This window comes from Vigna umbellata, chromosome 8 (assembly GCF_029865625.1).
Source record: "Vigna umbellata cultivar VRB3 chromosome 8, Vumbellata_1.0, whole genome shotgun sequence".
Lineage (NCBI taxonomy): Eukaryota > Viridiplantae > Streptophyta > Magnoliopsida > Fabales > Fabaceae > Vigna > Vigna umbellata.
The window spans coordinates 32,252,159-32,276,145 of NC_142172.1; the positions used below are offsets into that span (position 1 = coordinate 32,252,159).

At 31.7% G+C, this 23,987-nt stretch overlaps 2 protein-coding genes and 1 pseudogene across 4 annotated transcripts; 2 read left to right on the top strand and 1 right to left on the bottom strand.

Annotated features, from left to right (window-relative positions):
* Nucleotides 1-1,913: 1,913 nt before the first annotated feature.
* LOC124845594 (aspartic proteinase-like) lies at nt 1,914-6,895 on the bottom strand. Of its 3 annotated transcripts, none has more exons than XM_047322710.2 (14): nt 6,749-6,895; nt 5,228-5,597; nt 5,083-5,143; nt 4,854-4,948; nt 4,642-4,754; nt 4,364-4,532; nt 4,247-4,286; nt 3,947-4,011; nt 3,756-3,869; nt 3,575-3,639; nt 3,004-3,157; nt 2,784-2,903; nt 2,451-2,539; nt 1,914-2,294 (listed from the first exon to the last, which is right to left on the bottom strand). In XM_047322710.2, exons 2-14 carry the CDS (start codon nt 5,582-5,584, stop codon nt 2,210-2,212), a joined length of 1,527 nt encoding a protein of 508 aa, XP_047178666.1. In that variant the 5' UTR covers nt 5,585-5,597; nt 6,749-6,895; the 3' UTR covers nt 1,914-2,209. The 3 variants fall into 3 exon arrangements, with proteins under 3 accessions (XP_047178666.1, XP_047178665.1, XP_087952324.1); XM_047322709.2 differs by having other exon boundaries at nt 6,651-6,778; XM_088096198.1 differs by lacking the exon at nt 6,749-6,895 and having other exon boundaries at nt 5,228-5,511.
* Nucleotides 6,896-9,943: 3,048 nt separating this feature from the next.
* On the top strand, nt 9,944-13,581 carry LOC124845599 (40S ribosomal protein). The gene is made up of 3 exons (XM_047322717.2): nt 9,944-10,068; nt 11,318-11,477; nt 13,236-13,581. The coding sequence occupies exons 2-3, from the start codon at nt 11,330-11,332 to the stop codon at nt 13,376-13,378; spliced, it is 291 nt and encodes a 96-aa protein (XP_047178673.1). The 5' UTR covers nt 9,944-10,068; nt 11,318-11,329; the 3' UTR covers nt 13,379-13,581.
* A 5,806-nt stretch (nt 13,582-19,387) lies between these two features.
* LOC124845597 (putative L-cysteine desulfhydrase, chloroplastic pseudogene) lies at nt 19,388-21,472 on the top strand (annotated as a pseudogene).
* The last annotated feature ends 2,515 nt before the right edge of the window (nt 21,473-23,987 follow it).

Sequence of the window (23,987 nt, forward strand, 5' to 3'; positions counted from 1 at the left end):
GAATACTGGTGAGCACATGAGGGATTATTAAAAAAAATGTACTCACAGATATCTACTCTATGAAGAATTAAAATGGAAAATTTTTCTACATGTTTTTAAGCAAGTCATAGATAAACATCACTACGACCAGTGCTCACTACCAATTATACATTTATTTTAATTTTTTTTTTCTAAATATAGACATATCTATTGTATGATTTTATTTGAATGTATGCTTTAAAGAGGCTGATTTATAAATAATTTTAATAAGTTTATCTTTTAATAAAAATTTATACACTTACTTTTTTTATAAATTATACAGGACTCGGAATAAAAAAAGAAAAAACAGTTTTTAGAAAAATGAATATCTAACTGGTAAAGAGATGGTTACGGATAAATATCTCATATAGGCTAATTATTTAGGTTGATACGATGTAATCTTAAACAATAGTAAATATGTTCGTAAAGAAGATTTCACTAAAGATGTGTTAATATTTAATTCGTTAAATTTAAAGTATGTCTTGAAATTTTAATTGATTGTACTATATTTTATTTGATGGAATGACAGGTAGTTTGAGTAAAAAGTTTGTCTGGAGATCTAATTAATTTTATTCAATAATAAATCTTAGCAGGTTATTTATATCAAAATTATATGTTTGTACTGAAGAACGGAAGTCCTATTTTTCATTGTTATTTGATATTATGTAAAAAATAGATTATAATTTATTCTAAAAATTTGTACATGTTCAGTAGCAGTAAATTACAAAACTTGAAAATATATAATATTTTAAAGGCTTAATATTAAAAAACAAAGATCTAAGAAGCCTAATTATGTTTGTATTTCTCTAATTCAAATTATTTAAGATTTTGGTCTTTGGGTTTTTTTTTAATTAATTAAGTATATCCATTTTTCAAATGAATAAAAATTTATCTTCTAATGCTTTTTCTTATACTTAAAATCCTCAAATTACATTTATATCCATAAATTTTAGGGATTTTTTAGGAATTTGAGATATACAGCAATTTTAAAACTTAAAGTAAGAAGTTTAGTTGCCACCTAATGAAATTTGACCTATTTTATAAGACAACTTCCTTTGGATGACATTTGATTTATGATTAATGAGTTTTAGATAGAAGACAATTTAATCAATTTAAAATATTAAAAGATTTTGAGTAGAAGGAGAAATTGATGGTTTAAGTGGAAAAGTAAATTGCTTCATTTTAAAAGAAAAAATAAAATAAATCTTTCAACTCGATAAACTTGATGAACTAAAACTAAAGTAGAGGAAATTGAAGTGCAATTAAGCCTATTATCTACTATGTTCATTCAAAATGTCACTTGAAATATTCTATATTGACAATCCAACCCAACTTAACTAGGCTGCAATTAATTGGTATGTAAAAGTAATATTGCCTTGCCTAGTTCTTGAATTAGTACCAAAAGCAATCTCAAATGATTCATAAAACCATCTTATTTATTCTTCTTAACATCAAAAAGTTAAGTGGTAAAATTAGTTTCAAGTATTACTTTAGTTGTTACAGATTCAGCTTAGTTTCAAATGATTTAATCGTTCTAATTAATGTTACTAAACATTATAATGTTTTTCATATCAAAGATATTTATTTAACTAGTTGAAAGTGACCATATTAATCCTAAATAGCAAATGGAATCGCCTCAAATGCTTCCTTTTGTTCACTGTAGACATTAGCCCAAGATCCTTTGCTCGGAACTCAATTTAAGAGCCAGCATTTAATGAAACAATGTATGTAACAAAAAAGATAATAGTAGACAAGTTCTATGAATGTATAGACACCAGTCACGGTTAGCTTTTTAGGAATCAGATGCTTAAACATCATATTCAATGCACGGCAAATACGGAGCATATAATTTTGGGCAAAGTTAACAATGCATTATTGGACATTTGAGAGGGAAATGAAAAAACATTCTTGTTTTTGTATTCATGTTGCTCGTTTGGCTACAGAATCCATCGCTATCTTCATTGCACATAACATAAGGGTACAATATATAATCTACTGTTCAACATGGTGTTTAATGAAAATGATCCCTTCAAGTACAAGCACACAATACTTGAAAGGGCGTAGTTTCACTAGTGTGTACATTCATGAAATCTATAACGTGAACCTGTGCCATATTAGTTACTGAGGCTTATTTACAACACAAACAAGTTCATTAAAAGATGTCCTGAAACATAATATCCTACATGTCTTGTTATGCAGCTTTGGCGAAACCAACTCGGAGATTGCCATAGTCAAAGACAGTGTGATACACCCTCATGAAAACATCCCCAAGAATCCTTCAGGTAAATAGTCACAGCAATATCAGAAAAAAAGTAATATCAAAGGCAAAGCTTAGAACAATAGTCGTGAATCATTACATGCATATTTGTTCTGTGCTATGCAAGTGTATGTATAAATAATTTAAATTGATTAACATTAGAAGGGTAACATACCAAAGAGGACCCCGTGGAGGAGGAATGTCAAAAGCAATAAACCCACTAAGGCAAACTTCTGCAATGCCTTCTCCAGTTTTCAGAATATACTGAAATTACACAGTATTTTCAGAACCAGAATAAAATAAATACATAAGCTCTAAGAGTTAGCCTTGGGATGTAGATAGATATATAATGCCACAATTCGTAGTTCAATATTTCCACTAAAAAGTAAAAAATATTCACTACTTCCTAAGGCTAATGTTGTTTTGAGGCTATGATTAGATTTATGGAGTGTAATCATCTGCTAAAACTGCATTGTAATTTAATTTATCACAATTTTGTAAAGCCAACCTGCTCAGGAGTGAGGGTGAAAGGTTTGTCTCCAACAGTAAATGTGATGTTTGGTAATCCAGAAATGCCATTACAGTTAACTACTGACTCTCCATTTGGACTTGGCAAGCTCTCGCACAGCTGCCAATGATCAAGGGAAAGACATCACACGACATATATGTAGCGATATAAAGGTAACCAACAACAAAGGTTTCAGAAAATGATGGTTCAAAAGGCCTACCTGATTTACATAGTTGAAAACTGTGTCCTTTGTCTTCTGTTGTTTTAGTTGATTCTGAATCCAAATCACAAGCATCTGACAGGGAGCACACAGAGCAGTATCTTTAGCTGACAACTCTCTCTGTTCCTTTTCAGTCACCATCTCAATTCCATTACTGCACAGTATCAGGATTCAAAGAAAATTTAGGAGTCTGTTTCAGCCAAAATCTAATAGAATTGTAAGAATAGAACTTAAACTCTCTCAGATGAAAAAAGAAGAAATACATAAACAAGTAATTGTAACCAATGAAAAAATTTTGGAGCCTGTTTTAGCCTAAATCTGATGTAATTAAAAAGTATGAATAGAACCAAACTCCTCCCAGTGGCAAAAGAAGAAATTTATAAACCAGTAGTTGTAATCAAGGGTATCAAGCCCTGAGAAATTGGTTGCTAAGCTCACAGCCAGAATATTAACCATCCCTCCAACATCTTCAAAACATTACTTAATTTAAGTGAACTGAATCAAATATGTTGAAAGGGCATACAAAACACTGATATATAAAATTGCCTATTGCAGATTTAAACAAACTGACCTCTCTGATTGACCTTTTTGGGCAAAACATAAACCAACCTGTGAGCACACATCACCAGGTCGTACCTGCAAATCAAGACCGAACACACTTAGGTCTGAGGAGTGAAAACTAGTGAAGGGAAAGAGCAAAGACAGCAAATCAAGGTGAAAGGAAAACTTCAAGGTTAGGCAAGAGAACTTACCCCTGATATCAAGAGATCCCATAACATTTCTCCATATTCAGAAACAACTTCCTTACATTCTACGCTTAGAACTCCTTCGGCTCCAATTGCATGATTGATTTCAGTTACAACAGCCTGAAATTAACAGCGTCATAAAATTTATAAACAGAAAGTTACAAATATCAAGTCTTCAAAGAAACGGAAGGACTCACAGTTGGACCAGCAAGCAAAGATGTTCCTGAATCCACAATAGCAGCACAGCCACCCTCACAGACACCTGAAAATAGCATTGATATACAGGATTAGATACATTTCATAATCAAAGATTATGGCTACAAAAAAAAAGATACACTGAGTACTCATATCACAAGTCTTTAAAATACACTGCAGTACATTTGAGTACTCAATGTACCTTTCGACCACACAATCACTCACTACTTATTCGCAAATAACTCCCCAAAAGATAAAAGAAACTATCTATATAGCATTGAAGATGAATGAAACGTAGTCACCTGTTGAGAGACCACCGATTAAAAAATCTCCCATTTCAATCTGAAAAGGAAAATATTCTTGTGAGCCCTTCAAAAATAAAGCATACATTCCTGATCAAACTAAATTGTTTTGCTCACCTGCCAGTAGCCTTTTGTAGTGACTGGGACATAAGTGTGATTTCCCTTGAAGTGTTTTGGATCAACACCTCCAAAAACTAGTTCTCCACCCTCTTTTGAATTTGGATCGCCATTGAGCCAAAAAGAGAACACCTGCTTACTTACAAGATTTTGCTGCACTATATTGTACCTGCAATTTATAATGGATCAGTAAATGAAAAGATGTAGGCATACCAATTGGTCTTTGGACATGGATAACAGCTGCAAATGAACTAACAAAAGTACATGATGAAACATACCATACTGGCACAGCACTTTCAACTGAGATCTCCTGAAACCCAAGCCCAAGTAATCCATCAAACTTCGCTAATAGAAAGGAAAGACTTCCTTCTCGAGTTGCCTCAATGAAATCCTACAGTTAAAAAGAATAATATAATGGTAAAATCTATAATGTATTGCAGCAAAACTGCACATTCTAGATGTGGGAGCTAATCTATAAAGAGGCATTCACCTGTTTCTTGACAACAATATCACCAACTTTAACATTATCTGAACTGAAAAAACCAGATATTGATCCAGATCCATAGGTTATTTTACATGATGTTCCTGGTTGACAAGTAAAAAGGTGAATTGAAACATGTTAAATAGCATCCGCATAGAATGCACTATCGTTTAATGTTGTGGTTACGTGATTGCATCTACCACTATGATGATTCTGCATAATAAGAAACTGGCATTACCATTTTTTATATACGTTTTGGACTTCTTTGGCTTGTACCATTTATGAGTGTAGCAGGCAAGCTGTAAGAGAACATTAATCAACAAGACTCAATGATAGTACATATTGGCAAAAGATTGAATGCACAGAAGTTAAGTTGAACTCACAGAAAAATAGCACTTTGATGATGGAACCCATAGGTTGGAACTACCAGTATCAAATATGACATTAAATTTCTGCGGAGGTGTGCCAATTCCAATCTCTCCATAATATTGTGCATCCAAATAATTCTTCAAAGGTACTATGCCCTCATCGGTTGGTTTGCCAACATACTGATCATATGCACCCAACACAGGTCTGCCTAATCTTAGTTTTCCTCGTAGCATTCTAGCTGTTCTGATACTATCAAGATCTACATCTCTCTTCTTCAAACCAATTCTCATAAGTCCACACGAGAAAAAAGGAAGAAGTGAGCATGTCAAAGCCCACAAACAAAAGGTTAACAACAAATACGTGTTTCCCATCTTCAAGGAGAATCTGCCATACAGGGTAATGTAACGTTAAGTAAGATATATAGTCCCAGATACACATTCAAAATAGTAACATGAACTAGCTTATGCATGAACTAATTTGTAATAGCTTTTTCAAGTAGTTTCTCTACCTTTTCCACTTTAACTTCTACATATACGAATTTTAGGATAAGTCAAATTCATTTTTTCTTCCCTAAAGAGCTTATGAAGAAGGTCGTCCAAGGATACCCATGTTTGAAATTCTTTTTTCAAAACAACACTAGTAAACTAAAAAAAAACGTAAGAAAAAATTATATAAACTCTTTCCATACGCTAAAATGAAAATAAAATATCTCACATGTTATCTTCCCTAGAAGTTTATTTAACGTATGCTGAGCTAATTTTAACCATTAAAAAAAATGCTTATCTTGTTTTTCTTTCTTCTCTTTTTCTACCGGATCTTGTAGAAAAAGTTATCTTAACAAAACCGTCGGCAAAAGTAAAATCTCATCAACAAAATTTATAATAAACGGTATTAATGGAATTATTACAATGAATCCCAAACCTCGTAAGTGGAACTTTAAGAAGCCAACACTTGTCTTCTTCATCTTATCTCATTCTAATGATTCTTCTCAGTTGATTTATCTAATTCTACAATCGTTTTACCCATACATGAAAAGAAAAACTTTTATTTTTCTGGTAACAATAACAGACAGTTCCCAAATCCAGTAGCGGAATATTCGAACAGATGCATAAAAAAGAAAAGGAAAGGATAAATAGAAGTGAGATGAAACATGTTTATACAATAGCATGAAGACAGATCAAAACCTTTGGAAAACTGAGGATAAGATATCACAGAAAAAAGTCAACTCAACATAGGATCATGATACCATAAACAAAGGAAAAAAACGTTATTCAAAATCAAACCTGTAATCATAGAAAAACTAGGACAACTAAAACCTGGTGGAAATTAGAAGAAACCAAGCGGTTTGAACTCACCGGGATGATTATATGATTTGAAGTTTTAACTTTTTTTACGGGGGTACATGTGATTAAAGCTAAGATATTAGAAAAATGAAACCTTTTTAGCTACTGGAGATGCTTGTGCAGCAACTATCGTGGTACTTTACTACGGTTCAAAGCAGAGTAGAGAGAAGAGTTGATGAAAGAGCACGTTACCTACACTGAGAGGAAGGTCTCTAGGAGGAGAAGATTGGAATCTTTTGGGTGGCAATTATATATTTAGAAACAATATATTTAAGTTAATTAGTTAATTGCTAAAAAATCATATCTATAATGACATCAACCAGGTCATGCTTTATCCTATTATCTGAATATTTATGTAATTATTTAGTGGAGCTTGGCTTTTTTCTTACACTCTCCAACAAAAATCTTCTCTTCCCATGCTCCACCAAAGTATTTTATTATAGTAGGTGGAGCACGTTATCCTTACGTTTCTATTTATTTATTTATTTATTTATTTATTTATTGGAATTGAATATAGGTATGCATGGGTAAAAGAGATTTCGCATAACTTACACATTATTTTAATTGATGGACTCATATCATAGTTCACTATTCACAAAAATATAGGAAAAGAAATATAACAATGTTCTGTTAATTAAGATTTATGAAACAAATTTAAACTGATAAATTAAATACTAATGTGATTAGAGATTGGCAAAATAAATTGTATGGTTAAATATATTTAACTAAAATTTAGTTTGTGAACTGAAAATTAATTCAAATTGATAAATTTTTTTCTTTTATCAAATTGTATTGAATTGTATGAAATTACACTGTAATATAAATTGAATTGAACTTTTACCTGTCTTTAAACTACACTAATTTTGAATTGAAATCACTATTTTTAACTGAATTATAATAATTTTAAATTAAATTGCAATATTTTTTAATTATAAAATTATTATTAACTCATTTTATTTATAATATCGCTTCTTTTATAAGCAACAAAAATAAAAAGTTAAAATAAGTTAAATCATATTGAAAATTGTGACGAGTCAAGTCGAGTAAAATGTCAAAACAGATCGAAATTGAAACTTAATTAAATTTGATTGTGACGAGCAAATCAAAATTTAGTTGAATCAGTTCCAACCTAAAATCGACTAAATTAGACCATGAAAATTATCAACAAAATTCAATCAAGTGAGTCTCGATGAAAATTCGACCGAGTCAGTCCTAATAAAAAATCAGACAAATTCGGTTCATCAAAACTCACTTGATTTATTCTTGACCAAAAATCCAAATTAATTTGATTTTCTGTTCTAAAGAAAATTTGAAACTGTTCTGAGGGTTTATCGATAATTTGATACGATTTATAAACCAACATATAGTTTATCGAGTGTGTTTATTTTAATTTAATTTTCTTTTTACTTATATTTCACATTTAATTCATAAACATCGACCTCTTTATGTTTAAATGAAAAATAAACAGTGGATTTTTTTAATTCTGTCTCGTTCAAATAAAAAAGTTGGGAGGAAAAAAATAAAGATAACAGAACAAATAATCTTTCAAATATAAAGTTGTTAACAGCATGTAAAATCGTATATGAACGTTCTATTGGTTTACATTCAAGTTATGTAACTACTGTTGTTTTTATGTTTTCCTTTATTCTGAAGATCAAAATAAAAGGCATGTTTGGAAAGCTTCTTTTATTGGGACTTTAAAGAAAAATAAAAACAATTTTTTCAATGAGTTAAGATTACTTTATATACACATTAAAAAGTAAAAATTTATATAACTCACTGAAGAACTTTTACAAATTAATTTGAATGTATGTATGTAAAAATATAATGTGTATATATCTGGTGCATGTGTGCGTGAACTAGAACATGGTTTTTCATGCTTTATTTTATTTTTGAGTGTTTCATCCTACACCTCCAACATCTCATCCTGCACCTCCAAAAATTCCAATTTTAACCTTCTGACATCCTGCACCTCCAACCTTTTTAAAAATTTCATTTTTATCTTTTTTCTCTTTCTACTTAAAAGACATTTTATTTTCTTTTCTTTTTCTATTAAAGACACTCTACACCACCTTAATAATAATTCTAATTTAATTTAAAATTTAAATATTATTTAATATAATTTTATATTTTAATAATTATTAAAATATGATTTATATTATAATAATAACTATATTAAAAAAATAAGAATAAAATCATAAAAATAAAAATAAAAATAAAATAATAATAATATAAAATTTGACTTAATATATTTAAATATATTAAATTATATTAAAATATTAAAATAAATTAAACAATTATTAAATTCTAAATAAAAACAAAAAATTTTAAAAACTTGTTATCGATTTTGTTTTTTATTTAAAATTTAATCAATATTTATTTTAACTAAATATTATAGCATTATTTATTATATTTTTATATTTTAATAATTAATATATTTAATTATATTAAATTATATTAAAATATTAAACTAAATTAAATAATTATTAAATTAAAATAAAAATCAAAATTTTAGAAAAATTTATTTATCGGATATCCATATCCGATTATAAATTTATCGCACGTCAAAATCCGACTCACGTTTCTAAAATTTTATTTTTTATTTAAATTTTAATAATTATTTAATATAATTTAATATTTTGATATGATTTAATATATTTAAATATATTAAATGTAATTTTTAATATAATTTTTACTTTTATTACTTTTATTCTTATTTTAGTTATTATTATTTTTATTTTTTAATAAAACTATTATAAAAATATAAATCATATTTTAATAATTATTAAGATATAAAAATATAATAAATAATGCTATAACTTTAATTAAATTAAATATTGATTAAATTTTAAATAAAAAGCAAAACTGATTTTCGATAACAAATTTTTAAAATTTTTTGTTTTTATTTACAATTTAATAATTGTTTAATTTATTTTAATATTTTAATATAATTTAATATATTTGAATATATTAAGTCAAATTTTATATTATTATTATTTTTTTTTTATTTTTATTTTAATTATTTTATTTTTATTTTTTTAATATAGTTATTATTATAATATGAATCATATTTTAATAATTATTAAAATATAAAATTATATTAAATAATATTTAAATTTTAAATTAAATTAGAATTATTATTAAGGTGGTGTAGAGTGTCTTTAATAGAAAAAGAGAAGAAAATAAAATGTCTTTTAAGTAGAAAGAGAAGAAAGATAAAAATGAAATTTTTAAAAAGGTTGGAGGTGCAGGATGTCAGAAGGTTAAAATTGGAATTTTTGGAGGTGCAGGATGAGATGTTGGAGGTGTAGGATGAAACACTCTTATTTTAGAGTTAGAAAACACTTCAAAAAACAAAGTATTTAATGGGCTATCTCTTAACTAATCCCGGCCCATTTCAGTCCGGCCCAGTCGCTCTTCAAGGCACAATTCGCATAGAGGCGCCTTCTTCCTTGCAGTGATTAGGCAGCAAAGTGACCTTCTCTCTGGCTTCGGTGGCTTTGTATTTTGAGGTAATTTTCTTTATCAGTTTGAACTGAAGCTTTAATTCAACTTCACCTTCGTCAATACCATAATACAACATGTTCTTCTAATCCTGTTTCTGCTGAAATTTTGGAATCTGGTTTTGTCCTTGGTTTGATTAGTGTATAACCTTGCATTTTGGGTGTTTGATAAAATGACCTCAAGGGACAGGTTCACACCACTTTGGTTGAGACATAGTATATTGGTAGCTTCTACTCTTGGTTAAAGAAAAATTAGTGTAGAATACTGGGAATCTCAATAATATAGAGGCTTCTCATATTGTTCTATTATTGAGAAGTCTTGGCACTTTTCGTTTTTCTACTTCGTTTGGATAAAGGGTCTATAAAAGCATAATCGGTATGCAATTTAGTCTTTTGGGGGAATAACGTCCAATTCGACAAATTCTTCTATGACGCCTATAGGAGACATAAAAAATAAAAGGTTAATTAATTGAGCTTCTTCTGTGATAACTGGTTTAGCTTATAAAAGAAACTAATTCGTTTTGCATTTTTCTTTTCTTCTATAATTTTTTATGAAAGAAAAAATATTCAAACGGGACATCAATTATAATTCTTATTATGAGACAATACCTCCGGGGTAGTCTGAAATGGGACTTTTGAATTTGACTCTTTAAAGAACACTATAAAGCTGTTTCACAGGGAACATGAGAAAAATTTCTCTTTTATAAATTCTATTGGATAACGTTTGTAACTAACTGGCCTCACCCTGCAAATGCTGCACTATATGATCTGCTACAGCTAAAGTTTCTGTTGCTGCATTATATTTGTGTAATGAAGCTACTATTTGTTAATTTTTATGGTTGAAGTGCATAACATTGTATAGCAAACTTGTCTCATATATAGGGTGGCTATTTTTTAGTTTATTACTAAATTAAAAGTTATTACAGGCGAAGTTTTAATAAAATAAAACTAGTTTTCACATCCTTTAATATCAGTGGCATCAACTTTATAGTTTTCTGTGCTTACAACGAATATTTGTTTTATTCTATTTGATTTTCATTTTACATCAGCCACCTTTAAGTTTAATATTGACATTTTTCATGTGCCTTCTAACTGTTAAGAGTGAATTCTGCTTGCATTGCAATCACAAGCACACTAATTTTGTGCTATGCTTACTGTTATATTGAAGTTGGAGGTGTTCTATTGGACATCTTTCTTATCACAATTGTCCAGTATATTGAGCATTAACTCTTCACCACCCGGGGTTGTCTTTCTGTAGGTAACTAACACAATGTCGCTGAGGCGTTTCTTAGGCTTTTCTGATGGTGAGGTTATGAGGTCTGATGCAAAACCTTGTTCTCGGCTAATGAGGCACACGGCTGGAATCTATAGTGTTGGTGGCGCATTAGGATTTTGGATCCTTTGTCGACTGCATTATGGTTTGTTCTACCTTTTAATCTTGCTTCCTTCTTGTTCTGGCAGAACTTTGCAAATGAATTGCTCATAATGTTGTTTTCCTGTGGATGATGATTAAAGTAAACACGGCATTTCTGGAGCATTTTTCTGAACAGTTTAAATTTTTTGTTGAATCACTAAATCAACTAATTGAAACTAGAGGAAAAAGGTTGGGGTAAAAACTTATGTTTCTGAATAGCTAAACTGTACAAAGAATAAATTACTGCTTACCTCGTGGCCTTGAGCCAGCTAGGTTTAGGGCTTTTAATAAAAACTTATTTTTTGTTCCTCCCCTGTGTTGGTCTTCCATGCTCTGCAATGGTGGGGTAGCACGTGCAAAACTTCAATAGTCTAATCAGCTATGATGCATGAATACAACGTGTATCTAATATTTTGAAAATAATAGAATACCATACGTGATATATGCATATTGAAAAGTGTATAAAAATTCTTAAAAATATAATAAATATATGATTGTTATTGTGTGAATCTAAATTAAAATCATATTTATTAAACATTGTCAAAATAAAAAAATTATAAATTATTGTCATCATAAAAATATTACAACTTTATAGATTAGATAATTCATTGATAAGTATCAGTAGAGTATCTTAAAGTATTGGATATAGATACATGTCTGACATTGATAAGTATTAATAGAGTATCCTAAAGTATTGGATATAGATACATGTCGGACACAAATATATGATCCAAATTAAAGTATTGGTACATCATAGCTAGTCAATAAAGGTACCTGGTACATCATACATGTCTGACATTGATAAGTATTAATAGAGTATCCTAAAGTATTGGATATAGATACATGTCGGACACAAATATATGATCCAAATTAAAGTATTGGTACATCATAGCTAGTCAATAAAGGTACCGTACCTTGAGCCAGCTAGGTTTAGGGTTTTTAATAATCTTCTGAAGTTTATATCTTTTAGTCACCATTATGTACAAGTGATTTGGGCCATGCCCTTGCCAGAACATATACAGATACAAGAAGAAGCCCAATATGTAAGAGTGGAGTTAAATCTAACGATATGATCCTAATTGCAAAATGTACAGTAAACCTCCTCAAGATAGACTATCTGCATAAATACGAATCAAACCTGATATAAATAGGAATCTAAGGCAAAGCAACTAAATCAAATATGTACCATTGGTCTGTTTAAAAATACAACCTAAAAGTACTTTTGGGAGCTTCTCTACTGAATGTAGGGCTTTTTGCCGGTAAAGAAACCCTTAAAAAGTCCTTTAGCACTGTATCCAACTGTACCTGTGAACACAATTGTGAGCCAACGTGACTATAGAAGTTTTCTACTCCGGTCTTTAGGATTATGAAGCCTAATTATAACTGTTATTTCACTGCAACAGAGCCGAGTAAGTAGTCATTGTTCTCTGCTTCCGCCTAATTTCCGGCGGTTATAGACTCCTTGATATAAGCAACTCCTTCAACTTGTGAAACCTATTCATTTTCTTCATTCAGTGTAACAGAGTGCCAAACTAATAAGTAGGGGAGATTGACTATCACTCAGCATGCCTCTAATTTAAAACAAACCCTTTTTATGTGTTTCTTATATGATGTGGCGTCACCTTTGAAATAATTTCGAGGCTTTAAATAGTATTTACATCTCCCCTTTCTTTCCCTCGAAATCTTGTCTCGGTTGAATGTCAAAATTTGTGACATTGTAATTCATCCTTCTAGACTCTCTCAATCTTTGTTGGTCATGCAGGTCCTCGAATTACAAATCCTAGGAGCCTTCGTTGGGCAGCATGTGGAGCTGTAACTGTAAGCTCAAGCACGGCTTTACTGGTTCGTTTATTTAGTCCTGAATGTGAGCCCCAGAATATAGCTGCTTACGACAATAAAAAGTAACACTGATATTGTCTGCCCTTTCCTTTTTCACTGTTAGTTAATATAAGAAATGGGAAATTATGAGTTTTTGAGAACCTTTTCTCCCCAGGAAATGGACCAACATATTGAAATCACATAACTCTTGTAACATTATAATATACTTGATAAGCTTGGTTGCAAATATCTTGCATATGTAAGTTTTATGGTATGGTTTTCTGGCATCACATTGGGAAAATTAGGCTAATTATTCTCACTATCAATTCCTATTAGAAAGGGTAGAATACTTCAATTCTCTAATTTCTCCGCTGAAAAATTTTGGAATGAAATTTGTCAGTGTATAAAATAAATTTCCAAGAGTCCGGTCCGGAATAAATGGAAGGTGACATAGATATTGGGCAAAATATCTTTGATAACGATGGCTATTTGCTAATGGTGGATTCAGGTTTCGGGATGAGTTTGTGCCGATCTATGCAAACCAACTTTTTCTCAAGGACCTCACAATACGTTTACGGAGTACATTATTAAAGATTTTCGGTCTAATTACCTTTTCAGTTACATTATTACTTTCTTTTATTTGATCTAACTATTAATATAATGTTGAATTAAGTCTCATTTTTTAAAAACATAATAATGTAACTAATCTCTATCCAATTAATAATAAAATCGTTAACAAACAAATATAAACTGTATTGTTTATGTCTAATACAACTTATAATTTAGACATAGTGTCAATTTATAAAATTAATGATATTATATGGTAACATTTTTGTTATAAATTTTGTTATTTTATATATTTTTAACTTTTTTATGCATTTATAAACATTACATTTAAGGATTTAAATATGGTTTATTTAAGTTTTGAATTTCATAAATTTGAGAATTTTTAATTGAATGTTTATTAAATTTTTGTGGTTATTGAGTTTTTAAAAAAATTTAAAAAACTTAATTGAGTTTCTGTCATTCAATATTTGTCACATTGTATAATTAATAGAAAAATCTAATGATAAAGATTCAATTAAAAAAGTTTAAAATTTTGAAAACTCATAAACCAAAAAAAAAATAACTTGGGACTTAATTAAACCATTAAATTCACTGAAAAAGTTGATTGTAATGTAACTTTTTTATGGAAATAAGTGTAAATTTTTTATGTTTCAAGAATAAAACTAATTTTGTGATATAAGTTGGAAATGAAAGACATGAATGAAATAAATGCAATTTTGGAAATTAGAGTTATAAGGTATAATGTATTAATACTTCAATTTATATCACATATTTATATTCAATATATAATAATATTCCATATTATATGACATTTTATCGGTATTAAGTATTTGGTATTAAGTATCTAATATAATATTTGTATAATGATAATAATCTTTTATCTTTTATGTTAAAAGTGTGTAATGAGTGTGATTTTAACATGAATTTGCACTGGCTGGTATGGTATGTAATTAAAAGCATCGGTTTTATGTAATCCTCAGGCTGGTATGGTCACACTTGTGATCTTACCAAGTATTGTGGTAACAAATATGTGTTACATATTCCCAAAAAAAATATATAATTTTTAGGAATTTAAATTTAAGATCGCTTTATCAAAATTGAAAGACAATCATAGGGTATTGGCGATTTCAAAATTACAGAAACAAGATTTGACTTCCAATACTTCAACGTCATAAAACTGATTTAATTTTTTACTTTCAACAGTACAATGATATCATATGGTTATTTTTTCACTACTTTCATATGTGCTACTAGAAATTATAGGAATGCTTAAAGAAAAAGAACTTTTGAATGAAATAGTTTGAATACTAAATAAAAATTCAGTTAAGATAAAACTCTTTGGTACTCAAATTAATAAAAAATAATAATCATAACATAAAATAGATATTTCTCTCTCAAATTAATAAATAATAATAACATAAAATAAAATAACTATAAGTATAACATAAGTATTTCTCTATTTGATAATGATATTGTTACGTAGACTTTTAGTTTTCAAATAATAAGATACATAGTAATATGTTAAAAAACTAAAAAAATTCATTATTTTGATACAATAATAGTCAATTTACAGATATTATAATAAATCTTTGGAGAAAAGTGTATAAAAGAATTCGAATTAATAACTGATTAATGGAACTAAATATATTGTTAAAATCTTACATCATCCTAATTAATTCTTTGGTCACAATTTGTTAGACCTCGAAAATTTAACTCAAACCCCACCTCTTTAATCTCATTTAATACGCTCAAAACCCTGCTCAGATGCATTAAAAACACACCCAAAACTCTGCACACTGATGTCAGGTGTCAAGCATGGAAGATTCGAAAATCAGTAAGTGAAGGACAGGTGTCCATAGGAGAGTGCACGTCCGTTGGACGTGGGGTAGACAAAAATGATTTTCTGAAAAACCCTGTTCACTCTCCTCTGCACGCACTTCTCCTTCCCAACTCTGACCTTCCATTTCCTCCTCCTTCTCTCTAGAAACTCCCCTTCTCTCTCTACTGTAACTCACTCTTCTCTGCTCCGATCACCGTTCATGCACCGTAGGAGCATTCCCGGCGTCCCAAGCTTCCTCTTAAACCGAACAAGTTTCAAGTTTGAGCTGGTAAGTTTCTTCCCTTAGTCGTTCGTTCTTGGGTTACATGCAAAACCAAGTTCTGGTTGCATGCAGGGGTATAGTCTAAGTTATTCTTGACTTTTATGTGGTTAGATTTAGTTGGAAGAGTTAAGTGGTCGTGAGGATAGAAAGCTGTAATCTGGGCAAACCAAGAACCTACGTTTAGGACGTTTTCACTCACGAATCCAGGTAAGGGAAGCTTATTTAATTTAATTGATATTTGCATGTTGTCTTACTATGTGAACGTACATTGTTTGACTGAATGAATATGGTACATGATGATTGATATGTATGATGATGGTTGATATGTATGAATGTGAATATGAGAAATTATTTTGGAGTATGAATTATTATATGGATTCTATACAGTATTTGAATGGAGATTTGATATGAAGTTATAAAGTATGAACTGATGTGTTGAAACTTGAATTAGAGATAGATGAAAATCTGAATATGAAATTTCTACTATGATAGAGTACGTTCGTTACTGAACGGTCATTGACCGTTCGGTTTTCTGTGATTATAGTTAAAATAAGGGGATTCTGTCATTTGGATAGAATCCTAGTAAAGGACGAACGTCCTCATGTGGAACACTATGTTTGAGCGTTCGGCTCAGCATAGTTGTACCCGGATATCCGAAACAAAGTAATGTATATATATATATATATATATATATCTTCTTAATTTAAAATTCAGTAACGCTCGGTCTTTCACCTAGCGTTCGTAATAAGTAACGTTCGGTCTTACACCTAGCGTTCGTCCTACGTAGTGCTCGGTCTTATACCAAGCGCTCGTACTATTGTATAATCATCCTTGATAAAATAGCGTTCGTCCAATTTCAGTGATGTTTTTCTGTTACCATGTTCGGTCACTTACTGACATTGAATTTTCGTATATGAATTAGCCTAAATATCATTCCTCAACATCTTGACCAGACTTCTTTCATTGGAACAGTTCTAAGATCTCTTTACTTGATTTATTCTTTAAGTATTAGTTCGAATTCAAGAGAGTCAGTTCATTCAACTGATTCAAGTGGTAATTACTGCTCGTCACATATTTCACTATTTACTAGGTTCATTTTGTAAATCCAAAAGAAACTCTTTTAGTCTTATTCTGTTCTGAACGGGAGAATCATCGATCTCCTTCTTATCGTTCGTTCTCATTCTGAAGAGGACTGAACGTTCGTTATTTTATGTCCTTGTAACTAATGATGAAATTGATAATGAATTGGAAAATTTTAAAGGATGAACAATATGTGAGATGAATATATGATTGTGGATTTTGAACGAGCGTTCCAGGGAGGAATGACTCATGTATGGATGAATATGGAAACTTGTAAAGTATGACTGTGGGCATGCTAATGCTGGCAGTTCATCCTGATGTTCCGTGAGTACCATCCTCAAGTAGAGGAGGGTAGGTCATGCGTGGGAACGGCAGGAGGTCCTAGTCCTTAGGGGTACTTTGGATAGGGCTAACCTCGGGTGGCAGCTGTTGAGTGTATCCCAGTTACTACATCACCTGGGTGCGAGAACGCCTGTAGCTACACAGATTCATACAGTCCGGACGGTCCGTCTAGTGATAAGCTTTAGTATGATTTTATGTGTTGATTCATTCTTGTGTTATTGAAATGTTTAATTTATATGTTGATGTGTGAGTTAAATTACATAAGCTTACCCTGTGTTTTCCTTGTGTTGTCTCGTACTTGTACGTCCGTCCTGTCATTTGCAATGATCATCCGTGTGGATGTGAGCAGAAGGTGAAGCATTGTTGGAAGAAGTGATTGAAGAGGAGAACCTGGTGGACGTTGAAGTTAAGGCCGAGCCTTAGGTCGTCCGGCTGATTTTAGATGTTAGTGTTTTGTAGTGATCGTTCGGTATTTGGTTGTGTAAACCGTTCGATCCTGACTCTTTTACTTCGGTAATATTGTAGATTTATTAGGTACTTATGTCATTCGGCTTTTGAACATCAGTTTTAGTGTAAGACTGCACTGTTTGATTATGAAATGTAATTAATTCTATGATATTGTGATTACTGTATTTTTGGGATGTTACACTATTCTTTACTGGTTATTATTTATCCTGTTCTTCTGTGATTTGAAAATATATTAATAAATACTGATTTTAATGTTTTAAAACAAATTAAAAATTATTTTAATATATTATCATCAATGTGGTTTTAATGTTCTGTAAAAAGTAATTCCAAAAAAAAAATCTGGACTCATTAGATATTTGAAAACATTTCACATATATATTACTAAATTATAATATTTATTATTTGGTATGGAATATAATTATAAACAACACTCCAAATAATCACAAACAAAATATAATAACTATTTATTTCTGATAACTTTTAGCATCTATCTTTAATTGTAATTGCATGAGAGATGAACTATACTGTTAACACGAAGAAAATAATTTTTCCATGAACAAGAATATAACGAGCCCCTGAATTATGCATATCACATTAACATAACAAGAAGATAGGACAAAGGTCCACTGAAGGACAGAAAAGACAAAACTTAGTTCGAATACTTCAAGTAACATGTCGAAGTTTTAGCATCAAGTTATTGACCCAAGCAGTGCAAGTTAAACAAAGTGAAGCAACAAAGCTAATTAATAACAAAGTCAAGTGGCAAAACATATTACAAAAATATTATTTTTTTAAAAGAAAAATAAGCCTGCATCGAAGTGTATTTGTTTCATATTACCCTACAAAATAAAAATGAATATCATCAAGTGGAAATGGAATCGGCAAGCATATAAAGTCCTAAATAATATGGCGTCGTTGGTTTCCATATGCCATGATAAAAATATATAATTGTTCAACCTTTGGCTATTCATTTTTAAAAAATTTAATGTATTTTTTTTTCTTATCTTATAATACATATTCTTCAATTGGAAAATTGTTTTTTGCTTTGCTTTACACATTTAAATTTCTTCAATCAGATGAAATACTTCTAAAAAGAAATTAAACAAACTATTCAACAACTTGAAATCTATGGGTTTATGCAATATTTACCTGATGATACGCAAACTTTGAAACATTGTATTATCCAAAAGAAAAAGTCGTTAACAATTATATGAATATAATTCCTATTGTAGTATGGTATCTTCAAAGGCTTTTGATTATAATTTTCAATAACAAGTGGAGGGTTATAATATGAAGAGCTTTGAAATTGTCCCAATATTGAGATGTGTACAAGAAATTGGTATTTTACATGATACTTCATTGCCCCCTCCCCACAAAATTTAGATTGAAAACAAAATCAACCAAACTTTTACACGACGGAAATCCATGGTTGTATACCTTTTATGGATTCACTTCATCATCATCGCCAGTAAAATTTTGGCAAATGACAACAAACATTAATTCTGTGTTGGGATCAGAAGCAGGAAACAGAGTAGTAAACATACCCCTTTATTTAGTAAAAAAGTGTAAGAAAAAGTCCCTTTGCTTTGTTTGCGAACACATTGAATGGAACTAACTTTGGTTTCAAACTCATTGAATCAAGCACACTCATTCATCCTTTACTTTGAAAAAGCATTTCAAGTAATGAATACTAATAAGCAAGCATAACAGGGTCACTCAGTGGTCAAATCCTATAGTTGTGTGCTAGTGGGGTGTGCAATAGGAAACCAAATTCCAAGCATAAAAAGGAAAAGATGGGAAACGGATTGCAATGATACCAGCACTTCCTGGAGCATTACATTGCATTGCATTATATGAATAAGAAAACAGCAGCATCCATAAAAAGGGTACCTTTATGCTGGTTGGCTGGTTTTGTTCCTCCCTCATTTTATATTCCAAATTTCCGATGTCACTATATGGATTGCTTAGTAGACTCTAATGCGAATGAAAGATAATATCACCACACTTTGTCTTCATTCTCTTTCCCCTTCTTCCCTAGATCCACTCTCCTCTCACAGTCTCCAATGGCTTCCACCGAACACCAAAACGGCGACGCAGTTTCCCATCCCCACAAGAAGTTAAAGCCCACCAATTTCATCACCGACGCCGAGATCCAATCTGAATTCTCCCACCACGACCCCGCCGTGGCGCGCCTCAACAACGGCGCCTTCGGCTGCTGCCCGGCCTCCGTCCTCGCCGTGCAGCGAGACTGGCAGCTCAAGAACCTCCGCCAGCCGGACCAATTCTACTTCAACCACCTCAAGAGCGGCCTCCTCCGCTCCCGCACCATCATCAAGGACCTGGTCAACGCCCACCACGTGGACGAGATCTCCCTCGTCGACAACGCCTCCACCGCCACCGCCATCGTCCTCCAGCAGGCCGCCTGGGCCTTCCACGAGGGAACCTTCCAGAAGGGCGACGTCGTCCTCATGCTGCACTACGCCTACGGAGCCGTCAAGAAAGCCATCGAGGCCTACGTGGTACGTGCCGGCGGCTCCGTCGTCGTGGTCCCCCTCCGCTTCCCGGTAACCTCCAACGACGAAATCGTCCGCGAGTTTCGCAAGGCCATCGAGAAAGGAAAGTCCAGAGGTAACAGAATCCGCTTGGCGGTTATCGACCACGTGACTTCCATGCCCAGCGTGGTCATTCCGGTTAAGGAGTTAGTTACGCTCTGCAGGGAGGAGGGGGTGGAGCAGGTTTTCGTTGACGCGGCGCACGCGATTGGGTGCACGCGCGTGGATATGCAAGAGATTGGCGCGGATTTCTACACCAGCAATTTGCATAAGTGGTTCTTCTGCCCCCCTTCCGTGGCGTTCCTCTACGCACGTGCGTCGCCGAAGTCACGTGACCTGCACCACCCCGTTGTGTCTCACGAGTACGGGAATGGGTTAGCGGTGGAGAGTTCTTGGACCGGGAACCGGGACTACAGTGCGCAGTTGGTGGTTCCTGCGGTTATTGATTTCGTGAAGAGGTTCGAAGGAGGAATCGAAGGGATGAGAAAAAGGAACCATGATGTTGTGGTTGAGATGGGGAAGATGCTGGTGGAGGCTTGGGGAACCCATCTCGGGTCTCCTCCTGACATGAGTGCTAGCATGGTGATGGTAGGTTTGCCTCCATGTTTGGGGATTATGACTGATTCTCACGCTCTCAAACTTAGGACTCGTTTGAGAGATGAGTTTGGGGTTGAAGTTCCCATTTATTTCGCTGGAGAAGAAGAAGACGCCACTGTTACTGCTTATGCTCGAATTTCTCGCCAGGTTTACAACAAACTTGAGGACTATGTTAAGTTTAAGGATGCAATTAATCAACTTGTCACCGATGGCTTCACCTGTGCTCTTCTTTCCGATTGAACTTTTTCTCATCCTCTCTTAGCTTTAATTAACTCACAAATAGTAACAGATACATCAGTTTTCTACACAGAATAATAATATCTGCAAATGTTGAGTTTGCTTATCTGCTTATTTCGCCCCTCTGCAACAACTCTTTTCTGCAATGTTAATAAACTCTCTTAGCAGATTCCCATTGTTTTCCATGTATAATTGGAAATTTGCAAAATTTAAGGACCAGTTTCCATTCTATCTCAGTTTGTGTGGATTTATCATTTTGAATTCTTTGTTTTCATCATTTACCCTGTTTTGACCTCAAGATCTTATTTTCTGCCTATAGTTGCTGTCTTCTCTCAGGTTTAGAATAAAGGATACTGGTGACCTTGTTCAAAACTGAAAGTTGCATGTTTACATGGAAACCATGTTCCTTTTTTTTCACACACACACACACACATATATATATATATATATATGGTTTTTACACAAGGAAACACCTTAAATTCTGTAGGCGCAACATCCCATTAGTATTTGTATTATTATGTCATCATTATATTTTTAAAACATCACATCATGTACATCTTCAATTATATTGAGGTCGCATTAACCATTAATGATTGTCCAATGTTAAGAATTAATTCTTGAACTAGAATTCGCTGTATTATTAATGTTAGAAATTATTCAACGTGTTAACATGTTACAAGGAATTGGAATGCAGGATGAAAGATTACACAACTAATTTGGTTTTTTTTGTATTTGATTTTATTTTTATAATATGTATTTGCCACTAAAAACAGGTGTCATGGGTCAAGTTTAACATAATGTTATAGTATTTGATGCATTTTCACATGATATTTTATTTTCAATTAAATGGAGAATGAAGTGAGGTGAATCTTTTAATTCTTAGTCCGCATAGGTAATATAATTCATTGTTGGCTAACTCACCAAGACTTGCATTGATGCCATTTGTCTTGTTGTGATAAGGTCTCAAACTTTGTTAAAAGAGAATGAAGAAACACTGATCACATCACGCTTGTACTAATCTTATGGGTGCAATCAGGCTTGAATTTACCAACCTCTACCTACAATGTAATATATAAATGTATATATTTACATTTGGGAGGGATGTAATTAAAATCTCTTAAAACAATCTATAACATAATTTTATTAATTAACATGTGCATACATCAATATTTTAGTGGTAAAATTGGATGTATTTTTTTTATTTTTCGTCTTTTTATACTATTGTAGCAAACCATTATATTTTTGTCAATGAATTTTTAATGAAATTGTATTGTATGTATTTATCAATACGTATTAACTACAATAATACAAAAATGTGACTGATTATTCTAATATAGAAATAACTAATTGGTTAGAATTAAAATAAGTTAAACATCTCATTAACATAAACTGACCAATATTTAGGTTTAAAGGAAATTGGACAATAATTACACTAATTCTAATCAAAAGTTTATAGAAAAAACTATAAATATAAATAAAATATATGGTTTGTTGGGACTTTTTATTACGCATTTATTATAATATTAATTGTTTTAATAGATTGAATATGAGCTAACTTTAGCATTAGAGCACCTTTAGCAGATATCCTTTATTAGTTGTTGAACAAATTACCCTAACATGGAGAGTACTGCATTGGTGTGTACAACCAAAAATTGTTTTAAGTAAATGTTTTGCCTTACACCCGAAACATTTTGTGCTAATTGTGGGGTCGAGCAGAAACTGCTTAAGCCTATATGGTAACCACTAGGAACATGACAAGTAATGTTGTGCCAAAGGAAGTTTTGGACGAAAATGGATCCAAGGGAGATTATGTAGAGGATGCAAAGACATAGATGAGATGCACAAAAAGTATGAGGAAGAGATAAATGCGTTGCAAACTGAGAACGCAATCATTCAATAGAAGATGGGTGGTAAAGATCTCATGTCATCCACCCGACCCTTTAGGGACCAACAAAGCAGTTCTGCGATGAACCAAACCAAATTATTCAAATGAGTAACTTCGGGGCAAGTAAAGACCATAACTCATCTATAACGATAGTTGATACAATCGATCTACTCCCATTCATTGTAGGGATCACAAAGACTCTTTTACTCGACAATTAGAGAATGTCTGTATTTGACAAGTATAATGAGTCTATTAACCGAACAAGTATATTAGAACTTTTATGAATCATATGACGTTGTATATGATGAGTGATGTCATATGATGCAGTGTTTTCCACCACTTTGAAGAGAAAAGCTTTGGTTTGGTTTCTCTTTCACAACTATCTAACCAAGATTTTGAACTTAGTTTGTCACTAGCCAATCCATTATCTAACATTGATTACCTTGGTCAATGTTAAACAAAAGAAAAACAAACTTTTTTGGACCTTTATAAAAGGACTTGGGAAAGTATCATTCTAAATCAGAAACCTTAATCAGTGCTATGTTCAGAATTGTTCACTATAATTTATGCATAAAATTTGCTGAGAATCTGAACCAGCTTTTATACATGTATAAATTAATAATAATAATAAAATTAATAATAAAATATTAATAATAATGTTTTTCATATAAAACTATAAAATTTACAATCCACAAGATCAAAATTGAAGAAAAGATGACTGTGAACGAAACTCGCTGTAGAGCTGAGTTACTATATGTTGAGCCACCTAATAAGCCGAATAAGAAATTATCTGAGGATAATTTAATTTAGAACACTAAATAAATGAGTTTGAAATCAGCAAATTAGTTGTCTTTCTAAACATAACT

Excerpts from the sequence above, each read along its gene's own strand:
- LOC124845594 (XM_047322710.2), bottom strand. The coding sequence starts at position 5,584 with ATGGGAAACACGTATTTGTTGTTAACCTTTTGTTTGTGGGCTTTGACA. Across the intron at positions 3,870-3,946 it reads CTTTGCTTGCTGGTCCAACT|GCTGTTGTAACTGAAATCAA; the intron begins GTGAGTCCTTCC and ends TGTTAATTTCAG. Across the intron at positions 2,295-2,450 it reads CCTCCACGGGGTCCTCTTTG|GATTCTTGGGGATGTTTTCA; the intron begins GTATGTTACCCT and ends ATTTACCTGAAG.
- LOC124845599 (XM_047322717.2), top strand. The coding sequence starts at position 11,330 with ATGTCGCTGAGGCGTTTCTTAGGCTTTTCTGATGGTGAGGTTATGAGG. Across the intron at positions 11,478-13,235 it reads CCTTTGTCGACTGCATTATG|GTCCTCGAATTACAAATCCT; the intron begins GTTTGTTCTACC and ends TTGGTCATGCAG.